General features: G+C 39.9%; 1 protein-coding gene across 6 annotated transcripts; it reads right to left on the bottom strand.

Annotated features, from left to right (window-relative positions):
• Positions 1-1,608: 1,608 nt before the first annotated feature.
• Positions 1,609-23,631, bottom strand: LOC123624634 (zinc finger protein 347-like). Of its 6 annotated transcripts, XM_045532661.1 has the most exons (6): positions 18,824-20,236; positions 17,799-17,864; positions 17,633-17,714; positions 12,029-12,155; positions 11,452-11,580; positions 1,609-4,350 (listed from the first exon to the last, which is right to left on the bottom strand). In XM_045532661.1, the coding sequence occupies exons 3-6, from the start codon at positions 17,645-17,647 to the stop codon at positions 3,017-3,019; spliced, it is 1,605 nt and encodes a 534-aa protein (XP_045388617.1). In that variant the 5' UTR covers positions 17,648-17,714; positions 17,799-17,864; positions 18,824-20,236; the 3' UTR covers positions 1,609-3,016. The 6 variants fall into 6 exon arrangements, with proteins under 6 accessions (XP_045388617.1, XP_045388619.1, XP_045388620.1 ...); XM_045532663.1 differs by lacking the exons at positions 17,799-17,864; positions 18,824-20,236 and adding an exon at positions 23,615-23,631; XM_045532664.1 differs by lacking the exons at positions 17,799-17,864; positions 18,824-20,236 and adding an exon at positions 23,537-23,620.
• Positions 23,632-25,092: the final 1,461 nt, after the last annotated feature.

Genomic DNA, 25,092 nt, shown 5'->3' with positions numbered 1-25,092 from the left:
GAGGTGAATGAGCTGGCTACATGGATTCAGGCAGAGAGAAATGAATGTGGAGACGAGAGTGAGGCACACAATCCCCTGACAGTCGGCGCTAATGTGCTCACTCATTCCAGGGCAGGGAGCCCAGGAAGTGGGTACTCAAACAGACCAAGAGGCACCTGAGAGGGAAGTGAAGCCATATTCAGATCGTCCCTGAGGCATCTGAGAGGAAACCAACAGGATCAATGCAGGCTTCCACAGAGAGGGAGAGGCACGATCTAGAGGAAAGATATGAAGATAAGCCAGGGAAGTCTTATGCTGCCCAGTTGCTGTTTGTTTAAGAAAGGCACATTGCAGACCCAATGTCTTAGACTGAATGAGGCTGTTACAAATAGGTCCAAGGTCCGTACGTTTCCATGAGAGGCCAGTGGCCCTATGCTCCTCTCAAGAAAAGGGGGGGAAAAAGTGATGACATTAGGATATTTGGGGATAAATGTGGTGTCCCATGGTGCTTACCTGTTTATGGTGCTTACCTGATTGTGGGTGGGGCCTTTTGGGCCATGTTGAGTGCCAGTAACCATGGTTCCTATCACTTAGTGCATTATAGGCATTGATATTTTGGCTGATTGTGGCACAAAGCATTGCTGCAACCTGAAGGGTTATACTCACAGCTAACAATTTGAGCCGTAACAGTGAGGCATATCTACTAGCCTGCCACCTAAGCTACACAAGCCCCAGTGGGTTGTCTAACAAAGAATTGCATACTAGGTGGAAAAAAATGACAATATTTTCTTAGTTCAGAGCTTGCTACAGATAAAAACGCTATAACCCACCCTGTCACAATGTATTAGCTCAGACTGGGTACTGATAAAGACCTTTGGGACATGGGGAATAACAGTGAATGGTCCCAAGCTGAATGGCAAGACCACGTTACAGGTAGGAAGCCAAAGAAATATCCCAGATACAGTCAAGCAAAAATAGTTGGCCCTGATGACACCCACTAATAAAAAAGAAGACCCAGCAGCTAGTAGGTCTCTATGGGAACAGAAGACAGCATGCACCCCCCACCTGGGTGATCTTTTAACCCTTAGTCAAAGTAAGCAGAACAGAACCCAAAATCTGGCTTACAGAGTAAACATTTGGTGCCCACCCCATGGGAGGGAGCTGGAGGTACCTGTTTTAACTTTGCTGACTCTGTGGCAATATGTTACAACACAACTAACAAAACCTTAGTGGGCTGCTTCTTTGATACAACCCATTCCTTTAATTACATGGCTGACCCACCATGATGACAAAAACAAGGACTAGACTAGTTTTAGCCTTCTGTGTAGGGGATTCATGAACAACACTATATGGGAGAAAATGAGCTCTTGCAAGTATGCCATCAATAAGACTCGGATAGTGAATGCCAATGCTTCTGTTGAGAAGCAATGCATACAGCAAAGAAAGGTATTAGATAAATAAGCTGGATTAGAATACATGGAAGGAATAAGAAACTGTAAGTAAAAATCATATACAAAAATAAAAGGTCATTTTACCATGACTGAACATGAACCATAGGATATATTTTTCAATACAATAAACTGAAAATGATATTTCCATTGCCTTTGAGAAAATACTCTTCTAGAAAAGTTGCTTAATCATATTTATTTTACAATAGATCTTTCCACACATTAATTTGCATTGAAGTAGTATAACAATATCTTAGCCAACTAAATATTATTTCATAAACATTTGCAACAATCATACGGTCTAACATGACCTATGTGTGCAGCAGGAAAATGAATGTAGTTAATCCCATAAAGAAAACTGCAGACCTTTAAAACCAAAAAGGCAGGAGTTTCCAAGAATTAACATTCTGTGATACAGTAAAGAGTCAGACTACATTTCTCATGTTTGACCACTAACACCCTTTACACTTCTACACATCCTCTTCCTGTTACATCCATCTGGACAAGCTGATAGTAACAGCTCAGTGTTCCCTCCTATGGCACCAGCTACAAGTTCAAAGAACATGTGGGTACCACCACCCCAACGGCACCCTGTAACAACCATAACAACTTGAGCCAGTCACCTATTGTGGTTCTCTCAAACCATTTTTGGACTAGCTTGGGAAGCCTACTAGGCTTTCCCCAGAATTTTTTTTTCCCCTTAATTTTTGGTGAAGTAGCAATTGGCATTCAATGGAAAATGTAGCCATCATTTCCCCTGCATTATTGCTACCACATAATCCATCTCTAATAACCTATTAATCTCCTCTCATAAAGACCCCATGTCCTAAAGCCTTGGCTTCTTCTATTTCATGGTCAGTTGATAAAGCATTTCTTTCATTTAACCCAAAGTGCCCTCCTGTCAGGAGAAAGGCACCCTGAACATAACACACATGATGAGTGACATCACGGTTTTACATTATTCTCAGCACCTCCCACATGCTGATTCAGACAATATTTAATTTTAAAGGGCAGAGTAATTTTTCAAGGAACTTGGATAGAAATGATCTTCACCTAATGAGGGAGGTTCTTTCACTTTACTGATTCTTGTCTAGAGACTACCGCAAAAAGTGTGTAAGGATGCATAATAGTAACAGATTTCAGAGTTCACATTAGAACTGTCATAAATAGGAATGTACCCTTTTAAATAAACCTCAAATAATTAAATAATTTATAACCTAACAGAAAATTGGCTATTTCCAAAAGTCCCACTAACTTTGATATATCGTGTCATAGGTTTTAATATATTTTGACTTATAATTGTTCTGCAGTATGTTATCTCAAAAGGTATTTTTGTAGCTAGAGATGGAATTATTCCTCATATAAATCCTCTGATGTTCTACAGTTTTGATACAGGGCTAATAGCCTCAGAATGCAATTGTGTGGTTTCATCAAAGATGTTTATTTTGGTGTTTAATGAGTTACAAAACCAGGATAAATATTCATGACAAATATCATTTATATAATTCCTCTTTAATATGAAAACTCTGATGTCAATGCTTGAACTCAAATTGAAGTTTGCTATATTTATTGCATTTGTAAGAAGTGTCTCAAAAATGAATTCCTTGATGTTGTACAAGGAGGGAATTGTGACTGAAGACTTTGCCACACTCATTACATTTATAAGGTTTCTCTCTAATATGGATTTTCTGATGTCTAGTGAGGTGTGAATGCAGACTAAAGCCTTTGCCACACTCATTACACTTGTATGGTTTTTCTCCAGTATGAATTCTGTGATGTAATGCAAGGTGTGAAGTTTGAGTGAAGACCTTGCCACATTTACTACATTTGTAAGGTTTCTCTCCAGTATGAATTCTGCCATGATTGGTAAGGTGTGAACTGTGACGGAAGACCTTGCCACATTTATTACATTTGTAAGGTTTCTCTCCAGTATGAATTCTCTGATGAACTGCAAGGGTGGTAGTTCTACTGAACACTTTGCCACATTCATTACACTTATAGGGTTTCTCTCCAGTATGAATTCCCCGATGATTTGCAAGGAGTGTGGGTTGACTGAAGACTTTGCCACATTCGTTACACTTGTATGGTTTCTCTCCACTGTGAATTCTCTGATGACTTGCAAGGTTTGCTTCTTGACTGAAGACTTTGCCACATTCATTACATTTGTAAGGTTTCTCTCCAGTATGAATTCTCCAGTGTCGTTGAAGGTGTGAATTACGACGGAAAACTTTGTCACATTCCTTACATTTATACGGTTTCTCTCCAGTATGGACTCTACAATGACTTGCCAAGTTTGATTTCTGATTAAAGGCCTTGCCACATACATCACATTTATATTGTTTCTCCCCAGAATGGATTGTCTGATGTATACTAAGGTGTGTGACATAAACGAAAGATTTGCCACACTCAGTACATTTGTAACGTTTTTCTTTAAGGTGTCCTTTCTGTTTTTCTGCGAGTAATGAAGAATAGATGAAATCATTCCCATATTGATTAGAAATATGGAAATTGAGCTTAGAAGAAATTCTTTGGGGTGCTGAACCTGGGGAACCACTGTTGACAGACTTCTCAACTTGATGACAAACTTTCCCATTAGCTTGAAATATGTGCAGTTCAGGTGGATGTGACTGAAAGCTTAATTCAAGCTGATTTTTAATAGGCTTGTTTCCAGCATCCCTTGTATCACATTGGTCTTTACTACCAGTAAAATTTTCTTTTCCTGTCAAAGATACCATGTTGTAATTTTGTTCATTATCTCTCCACTGAAACTCAAAGTCATGGATATTTTTCTGAATTTCCCTGAAGCAAAAATTTGCAGTGGGATGGCTTTCATGTCTTTCCAACATCACTGTGTGAAATACTTCCCCTGTGGTACTTTCCCCTGTTGGGGGTAATTCCTTGATCACACATTTAGGAACGACATCTACAAGATATAAAGATCCATAGGTTTCCTATTAACTATACATAGTAAGTAAATATTTAATATTGAAATGTATAATATTACACAAAAGTAATACTTACGTTAAACTTCCTAACCATGATCACATTTGGGAACACAAAAGGAATAAAACTCTTTAAGAAAGAATGAGTCATTACATGTAATTCAAATTAATTCTAGGGAACCTACTTTCTAACATCATGACCAAACATTCACATTGCACAAATATATGTAAGTCTGAAATAAATAGTATTTTTCCCACAGTGACCCCAAAGTATACAACAATTTTCAGAAACATGCCACTGTCTCATAAATGAAGAAAAAAAATATTACACATATTTACAGCATATTTACTGTACACAAATAAATGCTAAAAGACCATACAATATACTGTATTGGTAAATAATCCACAACAAACTCGGATAATCTAAATCAAGGGTAATTCTGAATTATAACATAATAGCAGTGAGAAAATAAGATTAATAAAACAATGTTAACAAATATAATATTTTTCTAAATATCTATCATAAAATTATACCCACACAGAATAGGAATTTTGTGACCTTAACAAGTGGTGTATTTCAGTTACATTGCACAACACATACTGGAAAATCATCATCTGTAAATCATAATAAACACTAATTAAGGTGGGCATGGTGGCTCATGCCTGTAACCCCAAGTACTAGACAATCTGAGACAGGAGGATCACTTGTCATACAAAGTTATAGTCTAAAGAATTCTAATGAATTCTCTTAAGAAGAAAGCAAAATTCTCTATGTAAGAACCACCACACAATATAAGAACTGGAATAGATGTTAAGATCACTGACTTTTGATGTATGAGGTAAGGAAAATACATAGCATTATAAAGCGTAAGAACTGAGTAACCAAGTGAGAAATCACAACTGTGATTTCACACTTGCAGTTATATAAGTCAATGGAGCAATTTCGTATAGATGCAGTGCCCTTTAATTATCTAGTTTATTGGCTTGAAAATATATATGTTAATAATAGCATTTGTACTTGGAAAACTAATTAACTGACATCAGAGAAAACACTGTATGGCACAAACTGAAAAATAATAAAAAAAATTTCAAAATATGATGCAGGCTCTATGGCCTGAATGTTTGTATCAGCCAAAATTCATGTGCAGCAGTCCTATTCTCCAATGGAATGTTATTACAGGTGGGGCCTTTGAGAGATAATTAGGTCATTAGGATAGACTATTCATGAATAGGACTAGTGCTCTCATAAGAAAAGACATGAGAAAGTTTGTTTCCTCTCGCTCTTTCCACCGTATCAGGACACAGCAAGGAGTTGACTGCGTTAAACCAGGAAGAGGGCTCTCACCAGGAATCAATTCAGCTGGCACCTTGATCTTGGACTTCCTAGCTTCCACATCTAAGAGAAATAACTTTCTGTGTTTTATGACTCCCAGTTTATGGTATTTCTGATGGGAAAAATGACTAAAACAAGAAAAGGACCATGTCCATCATACATGTCACCAAAGGCTGATTAATCTTATTAAACAATGGGACTTTAGAGACTTTACTATAAAAGTGGCAATTTTTTTTCCTTGCAAAGCATAAGCACAAAAAAACACCCCTTAAATATATGTTAATATAAATATAACACATATAGAAGGAATTTCTGCCATCAATAACATAAAGGGAGACTGGAGCCATAAAGAAGTAGCTGTTGTATATGACTGAGGTTAAGTTTTTATCAGTTTAAAATGGAGAGTTATAAGTTTAAGATAGTTTATGTACCTGCAATGATAACCACAAAGAATATACCTGCATGACATAGAAAAAGGAAATAATCACTATAAACAAAAATCAGGAAATACAAATAAAGGGACTAAGAAAGAAATGAAGATAAAAAATCCACAAGATGGCCAACATTATCTAACAAAATGGCATCAGTAAGTCCTTCCCTATTTATAATTACTTTTTAATGTAAATGGTTTAACTCTGCAATCAGAAGACATGGATTGGATGGAGAAGAAAACAGGATCTACCTACATACTATCCACAAGAGACTCACTTTTGCTGTATGTATACATACAGGCTGAAATGGAAAGAATGGAAAAAGATATTCCATATAAATGGTAATCAAAAGAAAGCCTAGATGGCTATGGCAATATCACGCAGAATAAACTTTAAGTCAAAGTTGTACCAGACAAAGAAGGACACTGTAAAATCATAAAAGCAGGAGGCTGGGCACGGTGGCTCATACCTGTAGTCCGAGCACTTTTGGAGGCTGAGGTGGGAGGATAATTGGAGGATAGAGTTTGAGACTAGCCTGGGCAACATAGCATGTCCCCATCTCTACAAATAAATTTAAAAATTAGCAAGGAGTGATTGAGCATGCCTGTATTCCTACCTACTTGGGAAGCTGAGGCAGAAGGATCACTCGAACCCATGAGCTACAGGCTGCAATGAACTATGATTATACCACTGCACTCAGCCTGGGAAACAGAACAAGGCCCAGTCTCTTAAACAAACAAACAAAAAAGATAGAAAACAAACAGAAGACCTATAAGGAAATAAATGACATAAACATCACTGGATGCTAACTGGACCTGATAGCCTTATACACAACAAACCACCTGAACAGCACTATACAAATTATTCTGAAGTGAACAGGGAATGATCACAGAAGAGACCTCATGTTAGGATATAAAACAAGTTTTAAAAAATTTAACAAGATCAAAATCATACAAACTGTCTTTCCCTAGCATAGTGGAATTAGAGATCAAGAGCAGAAGGAAAACGAAATTCCAAACATATGTGAAAATGAAACAACACACTTATTCAACCAATGGGTCAAAGAAGAAATCACAAGGGAAAGTAGAAAATATCTGACACAAGGGAAAAAGAACACACAACATACCAAAACTCATGGAATGCAATAAAAACACTCTTAATAAGGAAATTCATAACTATAAATGATTATATAAAAATACAATAAAGGTCTAAAATCAATAACCTAATTTATACCTCAATGAATTAGGAGAAAAAAACAAACTAAACAAAAATATAGCAGAAAGAAGGAAAAGAAGACTCAAAAAACTAAAATAAAAAATGAGAGAGGGCCGGGCGCGGTGGCTCACGCCTATAATCCCAGCACTCTGGGAGGCTGAGGTGGGAGGATCACTCGAGGTCAGGAGTTCGAGACCAGCCTGAGCAAGAGTGAGACCCCCGTCTCTACTAAAAAATAGAAACAAATTAACCAGACAACTAAAAATATATAGAAAAAGTTAGCCGGGCATACGGCACATGCCTGTAGTCCCAGCTACTCGGGAGGCTGAGGCAGGAGGATTGCTTGAGCCCAGGAGTTTGAGGTTGCTGTGAGCTAGGCTGATGCCACGGCACTCTAGCCTGGGCAACAGAGTGAGACTCTGTATCAAAAAAAAAAAAAAAGAGAGAGAGAAGACACCAGACACCGTGGCTCACACCTATTAATAAAATCCCACTACACTGGGAGGCCCAGGCACAGGAGTTGCAGCGAGACCCTCATCTCTACAGAGAAATAAATGGCATGCAGTGGAAACAGACAAGTAAATGATCTCTGTTCACAGAAGACATAATCTTATATATGGAAAACACTAAAGATTAAAAGGAAACTGTGAAGTCATGTATCTGATAAGGGGTTAAGATCTAAAGAACTCCCACAAGTCAACAACAAAACCAAAAACCTAATTAAAAAATGAACCAAGGAACTGAATACACATTTCTCCAGAAATGATAGACAAATGACCGACAAGCATGTGAAGAGATGCAAAACATAGTAATCATTAGGAAAATACAAAGAAAAACCATAAGGAGATATCACCTCAAACTCATTAACACGCTTGCTGTCAAAATTAATAGAAAATAAGCAGTGTTGGTGAAGCTGTAGAGATGGAAAAGTCTTGTACACTGTTTTTGGGAATGGAAAATAGTGAAGAACATATAGAAAAAGAATCACATTTCCTCACATAATTCAAAATTGAATGAGTGTTATGTCCTAAAACTTCAACTTTACAGTACATACCAAAATAATGGAAAATAGAATCTTCAGGAGATATCTGTAAACTCATGCTTATAGCAGCATTATTCCCAATAGTAAAGTGGTGAAACCAACGGAGATTGACATCTGAGTTGACAGATAAACAAAATGTGGTATATATACACAATGGAATATTTTTCAGCATTTAAAAACATGGAATTCCCAATATATACCACAATACTGATAAAATTGAGAACATTATGTTAAGTGAAATAAGCCAGGCATAAAAAGGCAAATATCGTCTGATTCTACTTAAAAGGTATGTTTGTTAGTCAGATTCATATGAAGGAAAAGTATAATGGTAGTTTCCACGGGATGAGTAAAGAGGGAAATAGGGGAGAAAGGTAGAGTTCAAATATTTATGGAAATCAATTGGATCTAAATTTAAAGAATAAGATAAATATGGTATATTTTAATTCTACTAAGCTAATACGATGGAAAATATTAGAAAAGTTATACGACAAAATTTAAAAACCAAGACATGAGGTCAAGAGTACTACTATTGGCCGGGCGCGGTGGCTCACGCCTGTAATTCTAGCACTCTGGGAGGCCGAGGCGGGTGGATCGCTCAAGGTCAGGAGTTCGAGACCAGCCTGAGCAAGAGCGAGACCCTGTCTCTACTAAAAATAGAAAGAAATTAGCTGGCCAACTAAAATATATATAGAAAAAATTAGCCGGGCATGGTGGCGCATGCCTGTAGTCCCAGCTACTCGGGAGGCTGAGGCAGTAGGATCGCTTAAGCCCAGGAGTTTGAGGTTGCTGTGAGCTAGGCTGACGCCACGGCACTCACTCTAGCCAAGGCAACAAAGCGACACTCTTTTTTTTTTTTTTTTTTTTTTTGAGACAGAGTACTACTACTATATAATTAGTAGTTACATAGTTGTTCATATGAATGAAGATTAACATGCAAAAAATTAATAAATTTGACTGCATAATTATCACCAGGGGAACATAAGTCACCTTATAGAAAAAAATAAGTAAATAAATAACAAAGGGGAATCGCTTGTACGGAAAGGCACTCTTAGTAGCTGCAAAGTGCAGAAACATTCTCTGGCAGTGACATGGAGACCCATGGAAAAGATCATCAGCAACCTACACAGCAAAGAAGAGCCCAAGAACAATAGGACAATACCTGGTGGTGGGTTGATGGGGACAAGGTAAACTTCTATATGAAATTCAGATGGAAAGAAAAAGAGGGGACACAACAGTCTTCACATGTTAACAATGTAATTTCTAGAACTTCAAAAACTGTGTAGAGGGCTAGGCACGGGGTCTCATACCTGTAATCTCAGTACTTTGGGAGGCTGAGGAGGGAGATCACTTGAGGCCAGGAGTTTGAGACCAGCCTGGACAACATAGTAAGACCCTATCTCTACAAAAAAATTTAAAAACTTAGCCAGCCTGGTGGCGTACATCTGGAGAACCAGCTACTCAGGAGGCTGAGGGGGAGGATTGCTTGAGCCCAGGAGTTCAAGGCTGGAGTGAGCTATGATCACCCACTGCATTCTAGCCTAGGCAGAAGTAAAATAAACAGTTTTTAAATCATCAAAAAAATTAAAAAGTAAACACAGATTTTTAAAAAAACAAATAATGACACATACAGCAGACAAAAAACATGGCATGAACAACAGTTTAGTCAAGAGCCTCAGACATAGGCTGTGGGCTTGAACAATGTTCTCCTTAGGAGGAACTTCTACACCATTAATAGCTGGCTCAGAGATGATCATTAGTACACGTGATTAACTGTCACAGTGCCCTTCAGAGACACTTTTGTGAAGCTCCTCAAAAACCAGAATGACACAGGAAAGCAGAGTAGCGCAGCAGAAGCGTGCTGGGCCCTAAAACCAGAATGACAACTGGAAATGCTTATCAGTCAGACTCTCCTGATACTTTCCATCTCAGTGTTCTGGGACATGCTTACAATTCTGCTCAAGGTTTCAAGAGGCATCTCTGTATGCAGCAGGATAATATTCAAACACAGTAGTCAAAATGTTCACTCTCATGAATTTTCTGTTTTCATGTAAACCCATTCCATAGGAGGGTACCCAACAACATAACCTATACTGGGGTTATCACAGTGGGAAAAAAGGACAACGAGTCCTAGGAATATGTATATTAAAAGCAATTATCAGTGGCAAAAATCAAATAAATTTAAGAGGATACAAAATCAGACAAGACCTAAGGATTACCAACATTCATAAAGTAGTAAGAGTGGTGAAAAAGAAAGGAAAATACAACATATGGGGGTCAGATTTTGAGGAATCTTAGTGGGGTACTGTGTGTGCTACCCACAGACCCGAAGTTAAGAGCCTGAAAGAATGAGATATGTTCCCTATGGAAGACTAGGCATCAAACAGAGGAAACCTGTCAACTGTTTTTACAGTTCTGCTGAATAACAATCTCAGAAGATCCAACGACTCTCCTGTTCCACACATCCGTGAACTGTGGCAAAAGCAGAAGAAATGGCTGAGGAACTCAAAAGGCCTAGAGGGCTTGAGAGAGTTTCATGCAGTTTCCAGTTTCCCAGACACAAAAGGAGGAAGGAGCAGCCAATGTGTGCCATGTCCTTACTAGATCTTCTTAGCACATGAAATGGGATGGAACATAAACAGTTCCAGGCATCTGGGCTATAGAGACCTCCACTCTGATCTACTTGGAAAGTGAATCAAGCATCAAATGGAATCAAGTACAGAAAAGATCCAACGGAGAAGGAGCCCTTTGTGAAATGGCCCTCCCCGGGCCCCTCAGAGTGAAGGAATCAAAGAGCTTGTTGAAGCTACATGACAGAGTGTTGTCCACCACAATAAGAAATTTCCATTTTGTTTCTGGCAGAGCTGCAGCACCACTGGAGGATGAAGGATAAATTTATATACATCCGAAGAGCAGAGTGATAAGTGGGAAAAGCTTAAATTTTTCTTTGAGAACTCACAGGATATAAACTTGTGTTTTCCCATATTATCCCTTCAACTTGCTGAGAGATTCCCAAAACATTATTTAATGGTGCGGCTTCCACTATGTCCATCTGAGCTCTTACCTGTGATCACACCTTTCATACGTTCCCACTGCTTTGGTTTCCTTGATCTTTTTACTTGGCTCTCCACAGACCAGGGCTTTTCCCCTGTTTCCAACATGGAGGTAAGATTCAGGCCAGGAAAAGAATATCCTGCTCATAAAATGAAAAGAACATGATATACTCTGGTTTTTCCAGAATCCCAGCCCTATGCTCATGTGAGAATAGAGGACATTACAAATGAGGCTAGGAAATTACTTCACAAATTCACCCACTGACTGCCTCATTCTGAAAGTTTAAAGAACACTATAAAATTGCAGATACCTTGTTCTGTTCCAAGAACTACTGAGTCAAAAGCATAGGGTAAGTTTTTATGCATATTTTAGGTCTGCAATCATCACTGCTGTATCATGAATGGAGCAGAACATCTGAAGAAGGGGGATGCTTAAAGTCCAGATGCTGCATTATGGAGCTTTTCATTCCTGAGTCAACAAGGCTTCAATCTCAGCCAAGCAATGCAGGGGCTTCCAAGAGGCACACGAGATTAAATGCAAAGACACACAAGGGCGGATCCCAACTTCTGGAGGGAGGTTATCCTCACCCAGGGAGACCAGGTTCCTGTAGTTCTCCAACATCACATCCCTGTACAAAGCCCTCTGTGCAGGGTCCAGGCATTCCCACTCCTCCTGAGAGAAGTCTATGGCCACATCCCTGAATGTCAAGTGTTCCTAAAATGGAAAAGACATTTCACCAAGGCATTATGGAGAGAGATATCATCTTCACACAAAATGAGAGGAGCGAAATTAAGTATTATCTAGATTGGAGTCAGTGTTTCGACAAATCCAGGTTAAGGTACTTTTGAATAAGTTTTCTCTCCTGAAATGCATTGTATTGTACTCTTCATAAGAGAGTATGATATCCCCTAAGTCACTGTGAACTTCTCGGTTTTTGTGGAAATAAACAAATCAAAAGTAAACACAGGGCTATAGCCACAGAAGTGTTAGATATTATGTTCAATACACCAAGTGCTACTCAGTGTCTAGATGAGCTGGAATACAAGTGGTGTCTTCAGAGATGACAAAATCCACAGTGGCTTTAAAGAAAGAAAAGTCAGAATGTAACAACTGTGATGATAACAGCGACAGCAATAACTAACATTTTTAAACATTTCCCATGCGCAAAACACTATTGTAAATGCTTTACAAGTACTAGCTTGTAAAATAAGATGATAGCCCATGATAGAAAGGTTTGTACTAGGAGATAACTCCCATCACAGATGCTCTAAGAAACTCGCTGGAAATCAAAGAACTGAAAATGGCAGAGCAAGCTCCTGAACCCAGGTGACTAGGATTCAGATTTGAATATGAAGACACAACCATTTAATAACAGATGCAGCTTCAAAACTATACTGGCAGAGATTTATCTAATGGAGAAAATGTGAAACAAATTCAAGAGTAAGAACATGGAACATCATAAAAAGTCCTTGTACAGATACACAGGCATGCACATGTTACTGTTCTTATTACTATTAACTCATTAACATGATAGTTTAGAACAAATTTAAGCCCATGGAAAATATTGAACACAATTTCAATTATTAAAAAATATAAAACTTATTTCAAATGATGATGTCTCTTTGATATAAACCATGGGCTTGCCATCCATGCACACATCACACATCCACACACCTAAATTAACTTCAGTTAGCAGATTATAAGCAAAAGCCTACAGAGCACACATCCCCAGAAGGGCTTGAGAAATCTCAAGAAACACGAGCCAGGCTGATTGGACAGCATCCTTCCTGAATGAAGCCAGACACCAAAAATGGTGAGAAGTGCTGATTTTTGAACTGCAGTACTACTAACAGAAGATAACAAGACACACGAAGAGAAAACACAGCCGATACAAAGGGACAAATCAAATCACCACAAACTGACATTAAAGAAACAGAAACTCATAAATAACCAGACCAAGAATTCAAAATAAGAGTTATAATAATGCTCAATGAATGATAAGATAACATACATTGACAACATCAGGAAATCATGAAAGCAATACATTAACAAAATGAGAATAGCAACAAAGAGAAAGAAACTATGAAGAAGAACTACACAGACATTCTCAACTATAAAAATATAATAACTGAAATGAAAAACTCAAAAGATGGGTCCAAAATCAGACCTCACCAGGCAAAGCATGGAAAGTGAAGAGGAAAAGCAACAGAAGAGGGGGTGGGCAATAAGAAAAGAAAGGAAAGGAAGGAAAGAAAAAAGAAAGGAAAAGAAGGAAGGAAGGAAGGGAGGGAGGGGAAGGAAGGAAAACAAAAGCAGCAGAAGAAAAAAAATAAAGAAAAATGAAGAGTGCCTAAGGGATTAATGAAATACCATGAAGGGCAACATCCTACACATTGTTAAAGTCCCAGAAAAAGGTGACGGAGAGAAAGGGACACAGAGCCTATCTGAAGAAATAATGGCTCAAAACTCTCAAATTTCACATGACACATGAACATACAAATTCAAGGGCTTAAAGATATTTATGCTGGTGCAAAAGTAATTCCAGTTTCCGACCGTGAATTTTAAATCATCATAACTAGGCTCAAACACATCTTTATTAATCAAAATAGGAACCACTACAATCAACAAAGTTTGTTTATTCCTGTAGCATAAAAATCCCTCCTTCAGGATTCGAGGAACTCTTGGAAAGCATTTTCTGCATCCTGCTGGATGTTGAAGTGTTTTCGTGCAAAAAGTTGTCCAGATGCTTGAAGATGTGGTAGTTGGTTGGCGAGAGGTCAGGTGAATACAGTGGATGAGGCAAAACTTTGTAACCCAATTCGTTCAACTTTTGAAGTGTTGCTTGTGCGATGTGCAGTCGGGAGTTGTGGAGAAGAATTGTGCCCTTTCTATTGACCAATGCCGGCTGCAGGTGTTGCAGGTTTTGGTGCATCTCATGGATTTGCTGAGCATACTTCTCAGATTGAACGGTTTTGCCAGGATTCAGAAAGCTGTAGTGGATCAGACCAGCAGCAGACCACCAAACAGTGACCATGACCTTTTTATGGCTTTGGGAAGTGCTTTGGAGCTTCTTCTTGGTCCAACCACTGAGCTGGTCTTCACCCGCTGTCGTATAAAATCCACTTTTCCTTGCATGTCACAATCCAATCCAGAAATGGTTCATTGTTGTTGCATACAAGAAAAGAAGACAATACTTCTAAACAACGATGTTTTGATTTTCAGTCAGCTCATGAGGCACCCACTTATTGAGCTTTTTCACCTTTTCAATTTGCTTCAAATGCCCAACAGCTGTAGAATGGTAGACATTAAGTTCTTTGGCAGCTTCTTGTGTAGTTGTAAAAGGATCAGCTTTGATGACTGCTCTCAATTGGTCGTTGGCAACTTCCGATGGCCAGCCACTGCTCTCCTTATCTTCAAGGCTCTCATGTCCTTTGTAAAACTTCTTCAAGCACCACTGCACTGTACGTTCGTTTGCAGTTCCTGGGCCAAATGTGGTGTTGATGTTGTGAGTTGCCTCCACTGCTTTACGACCCATTTTGAATTAGAGTAAGAAAATTGCTCACATTTGCTTTTTGTCTAATGTCATTTCCATAGTCTAAAATAAATATAAAATAAACAGCAAGTAATAAGTCATTAGCAAAAAAACATAAAGTGAAAAATGTACATTAAAATGATGCATATACTATAACCACATTTATTTAAGAATGCAGTCCAATATCAAATGGCAAATTTCAACAATGCTTAAAGCACAATTACTTTTGCACCAACCGAACGTCCAACTAGGATAAATCTGAGACCTACAACAAACAACATCATAATAAAACTGTCAAAATTCAGAGAAAAAGAAAGGATCTTAAAAACAGCAAGAGAATAGCTAAGCCCAAGAGGGAGCACCTCTGATATTACTAAGATATTTCTCAGCAGAAACCTTGCAGCCTACAAGGAAGTGGGATGATATATTTCAAGTGCCAAAAGAACACAACTGGAAACTAAAAACACCACACCTGGAAAAATTTCCTTCAAAAGAGATGGAGAAATTAGATCTTCCTCAGATAAACAAAAGGTAAGGGAGTTGGTCACTCCTAGAAGTCGTCTAAAAGGAAAAATTAATTCTTAGTGGGCAGAGTTTCAGTTTTGCAAGATAAAAAAATTCTAAAAATCTGTTGCACAATAATGTAAATATACCTAATACTACTTAACTGTAAAACAAACAAACTTTACTGAAATACATTCTCAAAGATTAACATATCCAATTCTTATTAGAAGATATGGTGACATCAAGACTTCCATAACTACAGATATTAAGAGCCATTAAACATAAAAGAAATAGTCAAATTTCAATAAAATCTGACTGCCTTCTGTCAAAGGAAAACCAACATAATTTTGAAAAGAAAAAGAACATGGAAGAGTTTACCAAACTAAATATGAACTCCTTATGACATATATTACCTGAAACTTTAAAATGAATCAAATAAAATACCTAAAAGATATATACAAAAATCCAAATTAAACACAGATGTAAACAATTAAACAATAAAATTAGATCTCAAAGAAACACAGAATTTTGTAATCTCGAACTAAGCAAAGCCTGTCAAAGCAAGGCAAAACAAACAAATGAAAAAAAGGGGAGAGCAGAAAGACTTCTGTTTTACACTAAAAAAAAAAAAGTGTAACATGAAAAAAGACTCCAGTGTATAAAGAAAGAATTAAACCATGGAATATAAATAGCTCTTAAAATACATAAAAATCAAGTAAAATATTAAAATCATTCTATATATACATGTCTACAAATTAATGAAATCTATTCCGACTCCCAAGGAATTCACAAATGTAATTAAAAAGGTTTACCATTTTCCCTACATAATCCAAATATTAAAAGAATGCAGTACTAAGGTTTGCTTAAATGAGTGGGAAATCTCACATGGCATTGGTGTGAGAGGGCCCCTTTGCAGCTGGGGGTAGGAAAGAAATCTTGCCAGATCTAAGAAAACAGGAAATGAACCCTGCTAGTAGAAGCAACATTTTTTCAATTGTCTAATCTGCATGAGGGCTCAGACATCTGTCTTTCTTTGAAACAATGGAAAAAGGAAAGACCCACCTGCCTTCATTCAGAGAACACACAAAGGAGGATGTAAAAGGACAAGCTATCCCGGTTCCTAACATGAAGACGTAATATTTTCAAAGCATGCAGGATAAAATACCTAAATAAAACATTGACGGAAGAATTTTCTCTAAAATCTCTTAACACAGAAATACATTTGTACAATGCTTGCACTGACTCGTGCCACAGAACTGACAATAGTGGTTCCCCATTTGTGAGGGAGGGAGTTCATCTCCAGGGAAAAGGACAAGCTTTATGCCTTAGGACTTAAGTGCATCTTTGTTTGAATATTTATTATAAAACAAATATACAAATCATGTGAGGTTTAAAATAAAAGAAACATAACATTTAATAATAATAGACGGAAAGAGAATATGGTTCCATCCTCTATAATGACAAAGAAGTTCTGCTCTGATTTCTGAGGAAAATAGTAACCATTTTTACCTATACCTACAGCATAAGAGTCTCGATGGGATGAAAGTACTGAGAATGATTTAAAGAATCTCATGCAGTTAGATACTGATTTCATATTTTAAAATTAATGATGGAATAAAGCATCCTGTCACTGATGTTTCAACTTTCCATTCCATTCCAAGTCATTAAAGAGCTTGGAGTCAGAGACATACTGACTCACTAGCTTGAAATGCATGACAAAACCAGGCTAAAAATGTTTCCCCTTATTGGTCTCCTTTTCCAGAATTTAGCACATAATTATGTCCATTATGATGTGACTTCCAAATGCAGTTTCACTAATCCTGGTCTACAGAAACCTGGCAGTGCATCCAGATGTGGCTCCCAAACAATCCCTTCCGCCCAACAGCAGGCACCATGGGGCCACAACCGGTCTCCAATCCACATCTGGGTGTGAAGCCCTTCCCAGGACTATGTCCAATGGAGCCTCTTTACAAGGTCATGTCACTGGGTCACCATGAAATGGCATCTCAGTGGGGATGAGAAAGACTGAAGGAAGACATGGGTGAGTGCAAGGAAACATGTCACGCTGAAAGGTTCAGAGTCAGAGATTAGCAATGCCTGTGGCATCTCAGAAGGGAAGGAGATTCAGAACAATCCACCAAAAATATCATTTCACCTGAATAAGAGACATTCCTGACTCCTTTTCTTTCCTCTTCTTGGCTTCTTCTTTATGTATGATGAGTCTTTAGAAGTTATTCCTGAATGTCAAAAATATGAGGTTTAGAGCTTACAAACCACATACCTCTTCCTGTGCCATGACGACACCGAAGGAAAGACCTCACCCTGTGCAAAGTTAGTCTTCTGCCAACCATGGCACTGAGAAGGCAGGATCCAAGGTCAATAAACTCCTATAGAAGACCAACTAGTGAGTTCACCACGCTTTTCTTCCGAACTGTGCCCTCCTGGTGAAGCGCATGCACACACACACACACACACACACTGCAGGAGTGTTGAGCCAGGCTGGACTCAGCTCCCTTCCAGGGCACAGAGCTGGCCCTGACCAAACTCGATACAGAGCACAGTCTCCCTCACCCCTTTGTGGATCACAGGCTGATCTCAACCCTCAGCAATGGAGGACACAAGAGCCTTGGTCCTCAATGCTGGACAAAGGCTGTAAACACCTGGGGCATTGCAAATGTAACTGACAGTAGGTCCCAACCTGAATACGTGAATGGGAAGGGGACACAAAAGATGTATCTGAAAAATGCCTCAGCACTGTAATGTGAAGCCAGGGTTGAGCTCCACTCAGAGGGGCAAGCTTAGCACACCTCCCACCCTCTTGCTCTGTTCTTCCCTTAGGGTGTCATTGTCATCAGTATCCAGATGGTGGACCACAAAGGAGCAGAAAGAAAGATGCAGAGCAGGCAATATGGACCAGAGGAGGAGAGAGGGTGTGGCTGGAATGTTAAGTTAGAGGAGGTCAGAGAGGCCTCTACTGAGGAGGTGGTAACAGAAACACACCTGGGGTGTCTGCCACCTGCAGCTTAGGAACTAGAGAGTTCCAGGCAGAGGGACAGTTCATGTGAAGGCCCTGAGGCCAGAGACACCTTGGACCCAAGAAAAGGAAAGAGGCCTGTGAGGCTGGAGCAGAGCCAGCAAGGATGACACAAGCAGGAGATGAGGCTATAGAAGTCTTGGGGGAGCAGAGCAGGGAAGCCCAGGTCTGCAGACATTTCTCTCCCACATCAAGAGAATTTTCAAAAAGATGTATTTCCTCATCATTTTAACTAAACATGTATTTTTAATTTATACTATAATTACAACACTTACAAATAATATAATTATCTCACATATTTAAAATACATACCAATAAATTCAGCCAAACCCCAGGAAGTACAGGGTGCTCCTCACCTGAGAGGTAGGGACTGCAGGGGAACGCGTCTGGGGAGTTCAGGAAGTGACTTCTGGACATATGAAGGTGGAGATGCCTGTTAGACTTCCCAGCAGAGATGTCACAAAGACAACTGGCCAGAGGATTCTAGAGTTCTGGGGAGAGGTCAGTAAGGGAAATGGAGACATGTAGTGGGGTTGAAATCATGAGATGAGATGAAAAGGAAAGGCAGTGGGTGTGCACACAGATTGACAAGAGGTTCACGGATCCAACTGCGGGTCGCTCCCACATTCAGACAACAGCGAGTTCAGGAGACACCAGCAGAAGAAAGCTCAAAGTCATCAGGGAGGTGACAACAAAATTAAATAGATTTTTAAAGGTTAGTGGGATGTCCTCAAGGCAAGATAAAAGGAGAGAGAGAGATCAGCCGTGCAACATGCTGCTGACAGGAAAAGAAAGATGAGGACAGGAAATTAAATATTGGATTTAGAAATGGGGAGATCACTGGTGACTCTGAAAAAGAAAATATCAGCGGAACAGTGGATGTGAAAGCTTGACTGGATGGGGTCAAGAGAGAATTGAAGGCAAGAATTGAAGACAGAGTACCAAGTTTTTAGCTTTTAAATGGAACATAGAAGAAGGGTGCTTACTAAAGATACATACGTATTTCATGGACAATTTTTGTTTTAAAGATGGAAGAATGGAGGAGAAAAAAGCCTCACTCTGTTGGGTGTGTGTGTGTGTTAATGGACAATACCACCATCTGGGTACACTGACCAAAATAATTCAATTGAAGAAAAATTGATGGCGCTGTAAAGGGAAGATGCCACGCCATCCTGAGACTGCGAGTGGGGCTGGCAAGTGGTGCACAATCGCAGGGCCAGCAACAGCCAGGAGCAGGGACAGACCATTCCCAGTCACTACAGAGTAGAGATCACAGGCCCTGAGATGGGAGTGGGGTGGGGAGGGCGTGGGGCTGTGGGAGGAGAATTCTTCCTTTGCTCCCAGGGGCTCAATGGAAGAACAAAGGTCTTTGAAAGAAAAGATAAAAGAGGAGGAGTTAGGCTGCTGAAGGGATCAAGAGGAAAGGTGTGGAACAGAGAAATGTCAAAATGCAAGGAGGAGAAAACCGAAATGAGACAAGTCAGTTTGGGTGTCTACTTTCTCCAGGCTGTGATCAGCCACAGGGACAGAAACAGAGTAGGCAGAGCTGGATGAAGTAGTGATGTCACAGAGAAGCAAGGGAAGTAGGGGCTCCTGGGGGAATGATTACATCAGCTCTCTGTATTGGGGCATTTGAATTATATGACTATTAATTACTGAAAGGGTTTGTTTTTCTCCTTCCTTTAAAAAATAATCTTGCCAGTGCGGCAGCTCGTGCCTGTGGTCCCAGCTACTCAGGAGACTAAGGTCGGAGGATCACTTGAGGCCAGGAGTTCAAGACCAGCTTGGGCAATATATCCAGATTTCGTCTCTAAAAATAAAAATAAAAAATCTGGGTAAAGTAGTGGAGTATATTCTGTTGGTTTACCATTTTAATCCCTGTTGCAGACAAAAAAACCTGGCTCCATATGTAGTAAATAAGTGAATGAATGAGAATGACACGGCCATATCAGTACACCCTCTGGCATGGCCTTCACTTTGAGGAGTCTAGATTTTGTCCTGAGGAACATGGCAAACCAGTGGAGGTGTCAATGCCAGTGACTGGTATGACCTGCTTTTAGATTTAGTCATGATAACTCAAATGCAGACAAAGATGCTCTCTTAGCCGAGTCTTAGCCCTGGTTTTTCTCATTTTTGTACTTTTGTTTTTGTTTTCATTTTTGGAGTACTGGGTCCCAATTAAAATTCTAACTGAAACTGCGTACTACACTGTCCCAGAAGAAAAGCCACACACAGACATGCACTCCATTTGGTCAATCACTTCAGGGGTCAATGAAGCTCAGATTGAGGTTTTCTGGTCTAGTCCCTCATCTCCTTGTTACAGGTGGGCCCACTGAGGCTCAGAGGGGGAGACATTTCACTAAGTTATCCTGAGAAGGTCTAGGTTGAATGAGAAGGAGGAGGTGTGACTGGATTCTGATATGGTGGCCTAGAAGGGCCACCTCCAGAAAAGTCCAGGACCATCTCTCACATGACTGAGAAAAACAAACTTCTCTTTAAAGGTTCTGATGCCATTGATCCCAAACATTTCATTCCTTTGTACCAAAAAAAAAAAACAGTAATATACTAAAAAAAAATACACAATTATGAACACATACCTATAAATGTTTAAAAGGGAATTGCTGTAAAAATAAGCTCTGAGCAAATTCTTTCTTCATGAATTCATGGGCTCTGTTGGAACAAACTTCCAAGTCAATCCAATCCATTATTTTAATTTGCAAAGAACAGAATGGACCGGAGAGACTAAAGAGGAACATCTATTTAGTAGCTCACAGCTCACTATTTTATCAGACGACATAGGTAAGAAAATTGAATAACAGATTAACTCTTTCAACTAGGTTTTGATATTAAGGCTAAAAAAAAGTCACAGATATCTTCACCAAGTACACATTGAAACAATCTAAAATTATATATTACATACCAAAGAATGTTTCCAATATATAATAAAGGCTAGCTGTGTGTGGTGGCTCATGCCTATAATCCGAGTGACTTGAGAGGCTAAGGCAGGAGGATAGCTTGAGCCCAGGAGTTGGAGGCTACAGTGAACTATGATTGTGCCACTGCATTCCAATTTGGGCAACAGAACAAGACTCTGTGTCTTAAAAAAATAAAATAAAATCTCATCACGGAAAGAATAGGAAAAAAAAAAACAAAACCCAAACTGGTCACAATTAATTTCAAAGAGAAACAATTTTGAAATTATTAAGAAAACCTAATGAATCTTGGGGTCGAAGGAAAATATTTGAAAATAAGTCATACTTTAAAAACAATGATGTGAGGAGATCCTATCAAAGCTATTTTAGAAATAATTACATATACAAAAATAGAAATTGAATAAACTAGAATTATCTTAAGCTTCAAAAAATAACAAAATGAAAAAGAACTAGAAAAAAAAGTAAATCCAGTATAAAAAGAGAACAAAACCACTTTTAATGTTCCTTTTAAAAGGTACCATGCAGAAACAGAGACTCCTTTACTTCTTGCGCCCTTCACACCCCCATTCCCCACCCCATCCCAGGAAAAAAGAAGAGAGTGACCCACAACTGAGTGAGTCAAGTCACTGCCCTCTGGCTGAACAGGGACTGCAAATAGATGCCAAGAATTAGATAATGCACCAGCTTTATAGACAGGAATTTGGCAATTCTCATCTGTAGAATTTAAACAAATTTTAAATTCATTACAGTATAAGGAGAGAAATTAACATGTTACAACTTAATCATCATATCCAATCAACTCACCACTTATCTGGACCCGGGGTCCCCCTCCTTTATTACTGTTTCTCTCCCTCATTCTGTACATATCTCTCTTTCTCATCTTCCTTCTCTAGCTCTTTTTTTTTCTTTTCTTCTCTGTGTTTTCTCCTGTGTTTCTGCTCCTCATTTTGCACCCCTCTCCTCTCCTGCTCCTTCTCCTCTTCTTCCCCTCTATTCCTTCTCTTACACCTGATCTGCCCCAATCTGGAAACTTGTTTCACTTCTTGTTCTTCCTTCTCCCCCAATCTTTTCATTGTCCCCATTCTCTTCCTTCTTCCTCATCTGTTGCCTCTCTGCTTTCCCTGTTACACCCCCTCCTCCCCACTCTCTGGCACCCTTGGGTCCCTAGGTTTCTTCCCTGCTGTGGTCCCCCCTCTGCTCTCCTTGTCACCAGGTGCCCCCTCTTCTTGTCCCAGCACCAAGCGGCTCTGTCTGCCCTGGCTCCAAATCATCCATCCTCTCCCCCAACTCTCTAAGGTGCCTCCCCCTTTGCTGCCCCTCTCCCTATTTTGCTGTCCTTCATCTCTTGGGAGATCGAGCTGTTCTCTACTTTTCTCCCCATGCTACCTTCTCAGCTTCTTCTTTCACTCTTACTGCGTCTTTGCAAATCCCTCCCCACCATCTACTTTGCCATCTGTGTAAGGGTCTCCCTCATTCTTTTTTTCACTTCCTCCGTTTTTCTGTTTCCTCTCAGTCGCTCTTTCTCCTGATCCCCTTTGACCACACACTCAAAGGGAGTGGAGTGGAATAAGATGTCCGACTCCAAGAAGAGCAGCATTTTGTAGCGGGGCGTTATTTGGGACCCAACAACACTGGGTGTCTCAAGACAGGCCCAAGGTCACCTTCCCCAACGCGGCATCAGAGGAAGCCGTGTGAAGGGAGCTGTAGGGCCCGGACCCAGGAGGAACCGGCGGGGGTGAGGATTAGGACAGGGATAGCGTCTGCAGATTCGCAGGACGAGGAGGACGCGGCTTCTCCGGGACCGGGGCTGCCGCGCTGCCCTCCGGGGGCCGACAAGGGCGAGGCTTGGGGGACCGGAAGAGCCTGAATCCACCGCGTGGGTGAGGACTTCACAGGGCGCGGGCGGGTGGTCAGCCACGGGTTTTAAGCAGGAAAACGGGGCGAGTGGAGGTGTCAGCGTGGCCCGAAGGCAGAAAGACCGGCGGCCAGGACCAGCCTCAGAATGATTTCACCCAAAGAGACTCGATCCCCGAACCCTCACCGCGACGTTTGATTTACTGGGGGTGAAGGGAATAGTGTGAGGATTACGAACCCCCAGATCCCAGGTGTGGCAGCGCCAGAAGATTGTGGAGCCCAGGTTTAATCCTAATATCGGTAAAAGGAAACTCACGCGCCGCGGCGTCCCAGTCAGCCAAAGCAAGAGCCGCCTTCCGGCTCCTCAGGAAACTGCGGGCGAAGGCGCGCCCAGGCCTGGGCGGGGCCGCGAGTTGGTGGGCGGGGCCACTAGCGGGGCGGTGCCGCGAGCGGGGGCGGGGCCGCGAGCGGGGTGGGCGGGGCCTGCGCTTCCCTCCGCCTCGGTCTCAGCACGTCCCTACAGAGGTTTGGAGGCTGAACTGAAGCAACTCAGTAGAGTGGGAACTAGGATTAATTAATAAGTTTAGCATTTTAATTCTAAAGCCCTGGAATTGTCTGTGAAGGGGACGCAAACTAGAATGTGAAATGCAAATCTCTGGGTGGGCAGAATGTGCAATTTCATGCTGACGCCCAACAGAACAGAATGGAAATCCTTTCCACTTCTACTCTCCATTCACTCCGAGGGGAGTCAACCCTGTGCTCAGTTCTAGACTTTCATAGGGACAACACCTGGGGTGCAACGCATGGAAAGCTAAATCCAGTGATAAAGTAGATCAACAATTGTTGCTTTAAAAAAAGCGACAACTTTTAGAAGTAGATATTAATTAGTTCTTCCTTACACTTGTTACACTTGTTACTTTATTCCACTGGGGATGAGTTAGCTTGAAATACTTTTGAGATAAACTTTGTTGACATCATAATATTGTTATGTCAATAATTTCTAAATATACTGTAATTTCAAATTGACTTTATGTGCATTCTGAAAACATACTTTTTATTTTAAAATTGTAATGTATTTTAGGTCTTTGTTTTCTCTTTCTGAATGTTCCGTGTGGATAACAAAGGCATTTGCATTTATTTTCCCCTAGAGAATAATTTTGCAATAGTTCTAAGGGCATATGGCAGGCAGGTTATTCTCCTTCATAAGAACCCTGAAGAAAGTAAAACTTGATTATCAAATTTTAAGTACCCTCCTTTCTACCAGGAATGCTTTTATGGCAGTATCTGTGAGTTAACATGTACTCGGGAGTATGTTTTTCTCTAACATCATTATTTGTGGGAAGTTTCATTCATGGAGAAATGGTAATCAACTTAAATATGATCATGCTCGCATAGGAAACTTACCGTATTTAACATTTTAGCAGGTTAAAATGAGCCAAATGTCCTGGCATAGCACACAAATGAATACAAAAAAATATATTGGCATTTTTTAAAAAGATGCAGTGTCCAGGGTGGAATTTGGGATCTTTACGAGGTAGATTATTCTGTGTTATGCAATATTGCTAAGTAGCTCTGTTGCCAAGAAAGAACTTTTAGCCTAGACTTCCATGATCCCAAACAAATAAATGAACTGTTTGTGGAACTTTTGGTTAAACTCAGAACAGCAGACGGGAAGCTGACTCTAGCTGAAAGTCATGAATCCATCTGTATATAGGGAGTTTTGTTGCTTTTAAAAATTTCAAGGAAGCAACATGGACATTCTTATTCACAAGAAATAAAAAGGGGTATTTTCTG

Source organism: Lemur catta, chromosome 19, assembly GCF_020740605.2.
Source record: "Lemur catta isolate mLemCat1 chromosome 19, mLemCat1.pri, whole genome shotgun sequence".
Taxonomy (NCBI): Eukaryota; Metazoa; Chordata; class Mammalia; order Primates; family Lemuridae; genus Lemur; species Lemur catta.
Note: the sequence above shows the minus strand (reverse complement) of the source record. Positions and strands in the feature narration are given on the sequence as shown.

Coding starts and splice junctions, on each gene's coding strand:
- LOC123624634 (XM_045532663.1), bottom strand. Junction 11,581..12,028: donor CAGGAACCTGGTCTCCCTGG/GTGAGGATAACC, acceptor TTTTATGAGCAG/GATATTCTTTTCCTGGCCTG. Junction 4,351..11,451: donor TATGAAAGGTGTGATCACAG/GTAAGAGCTCAG, acceptor TATATCTTGTAG/ATGTCGTTCCTAAATGTGTG.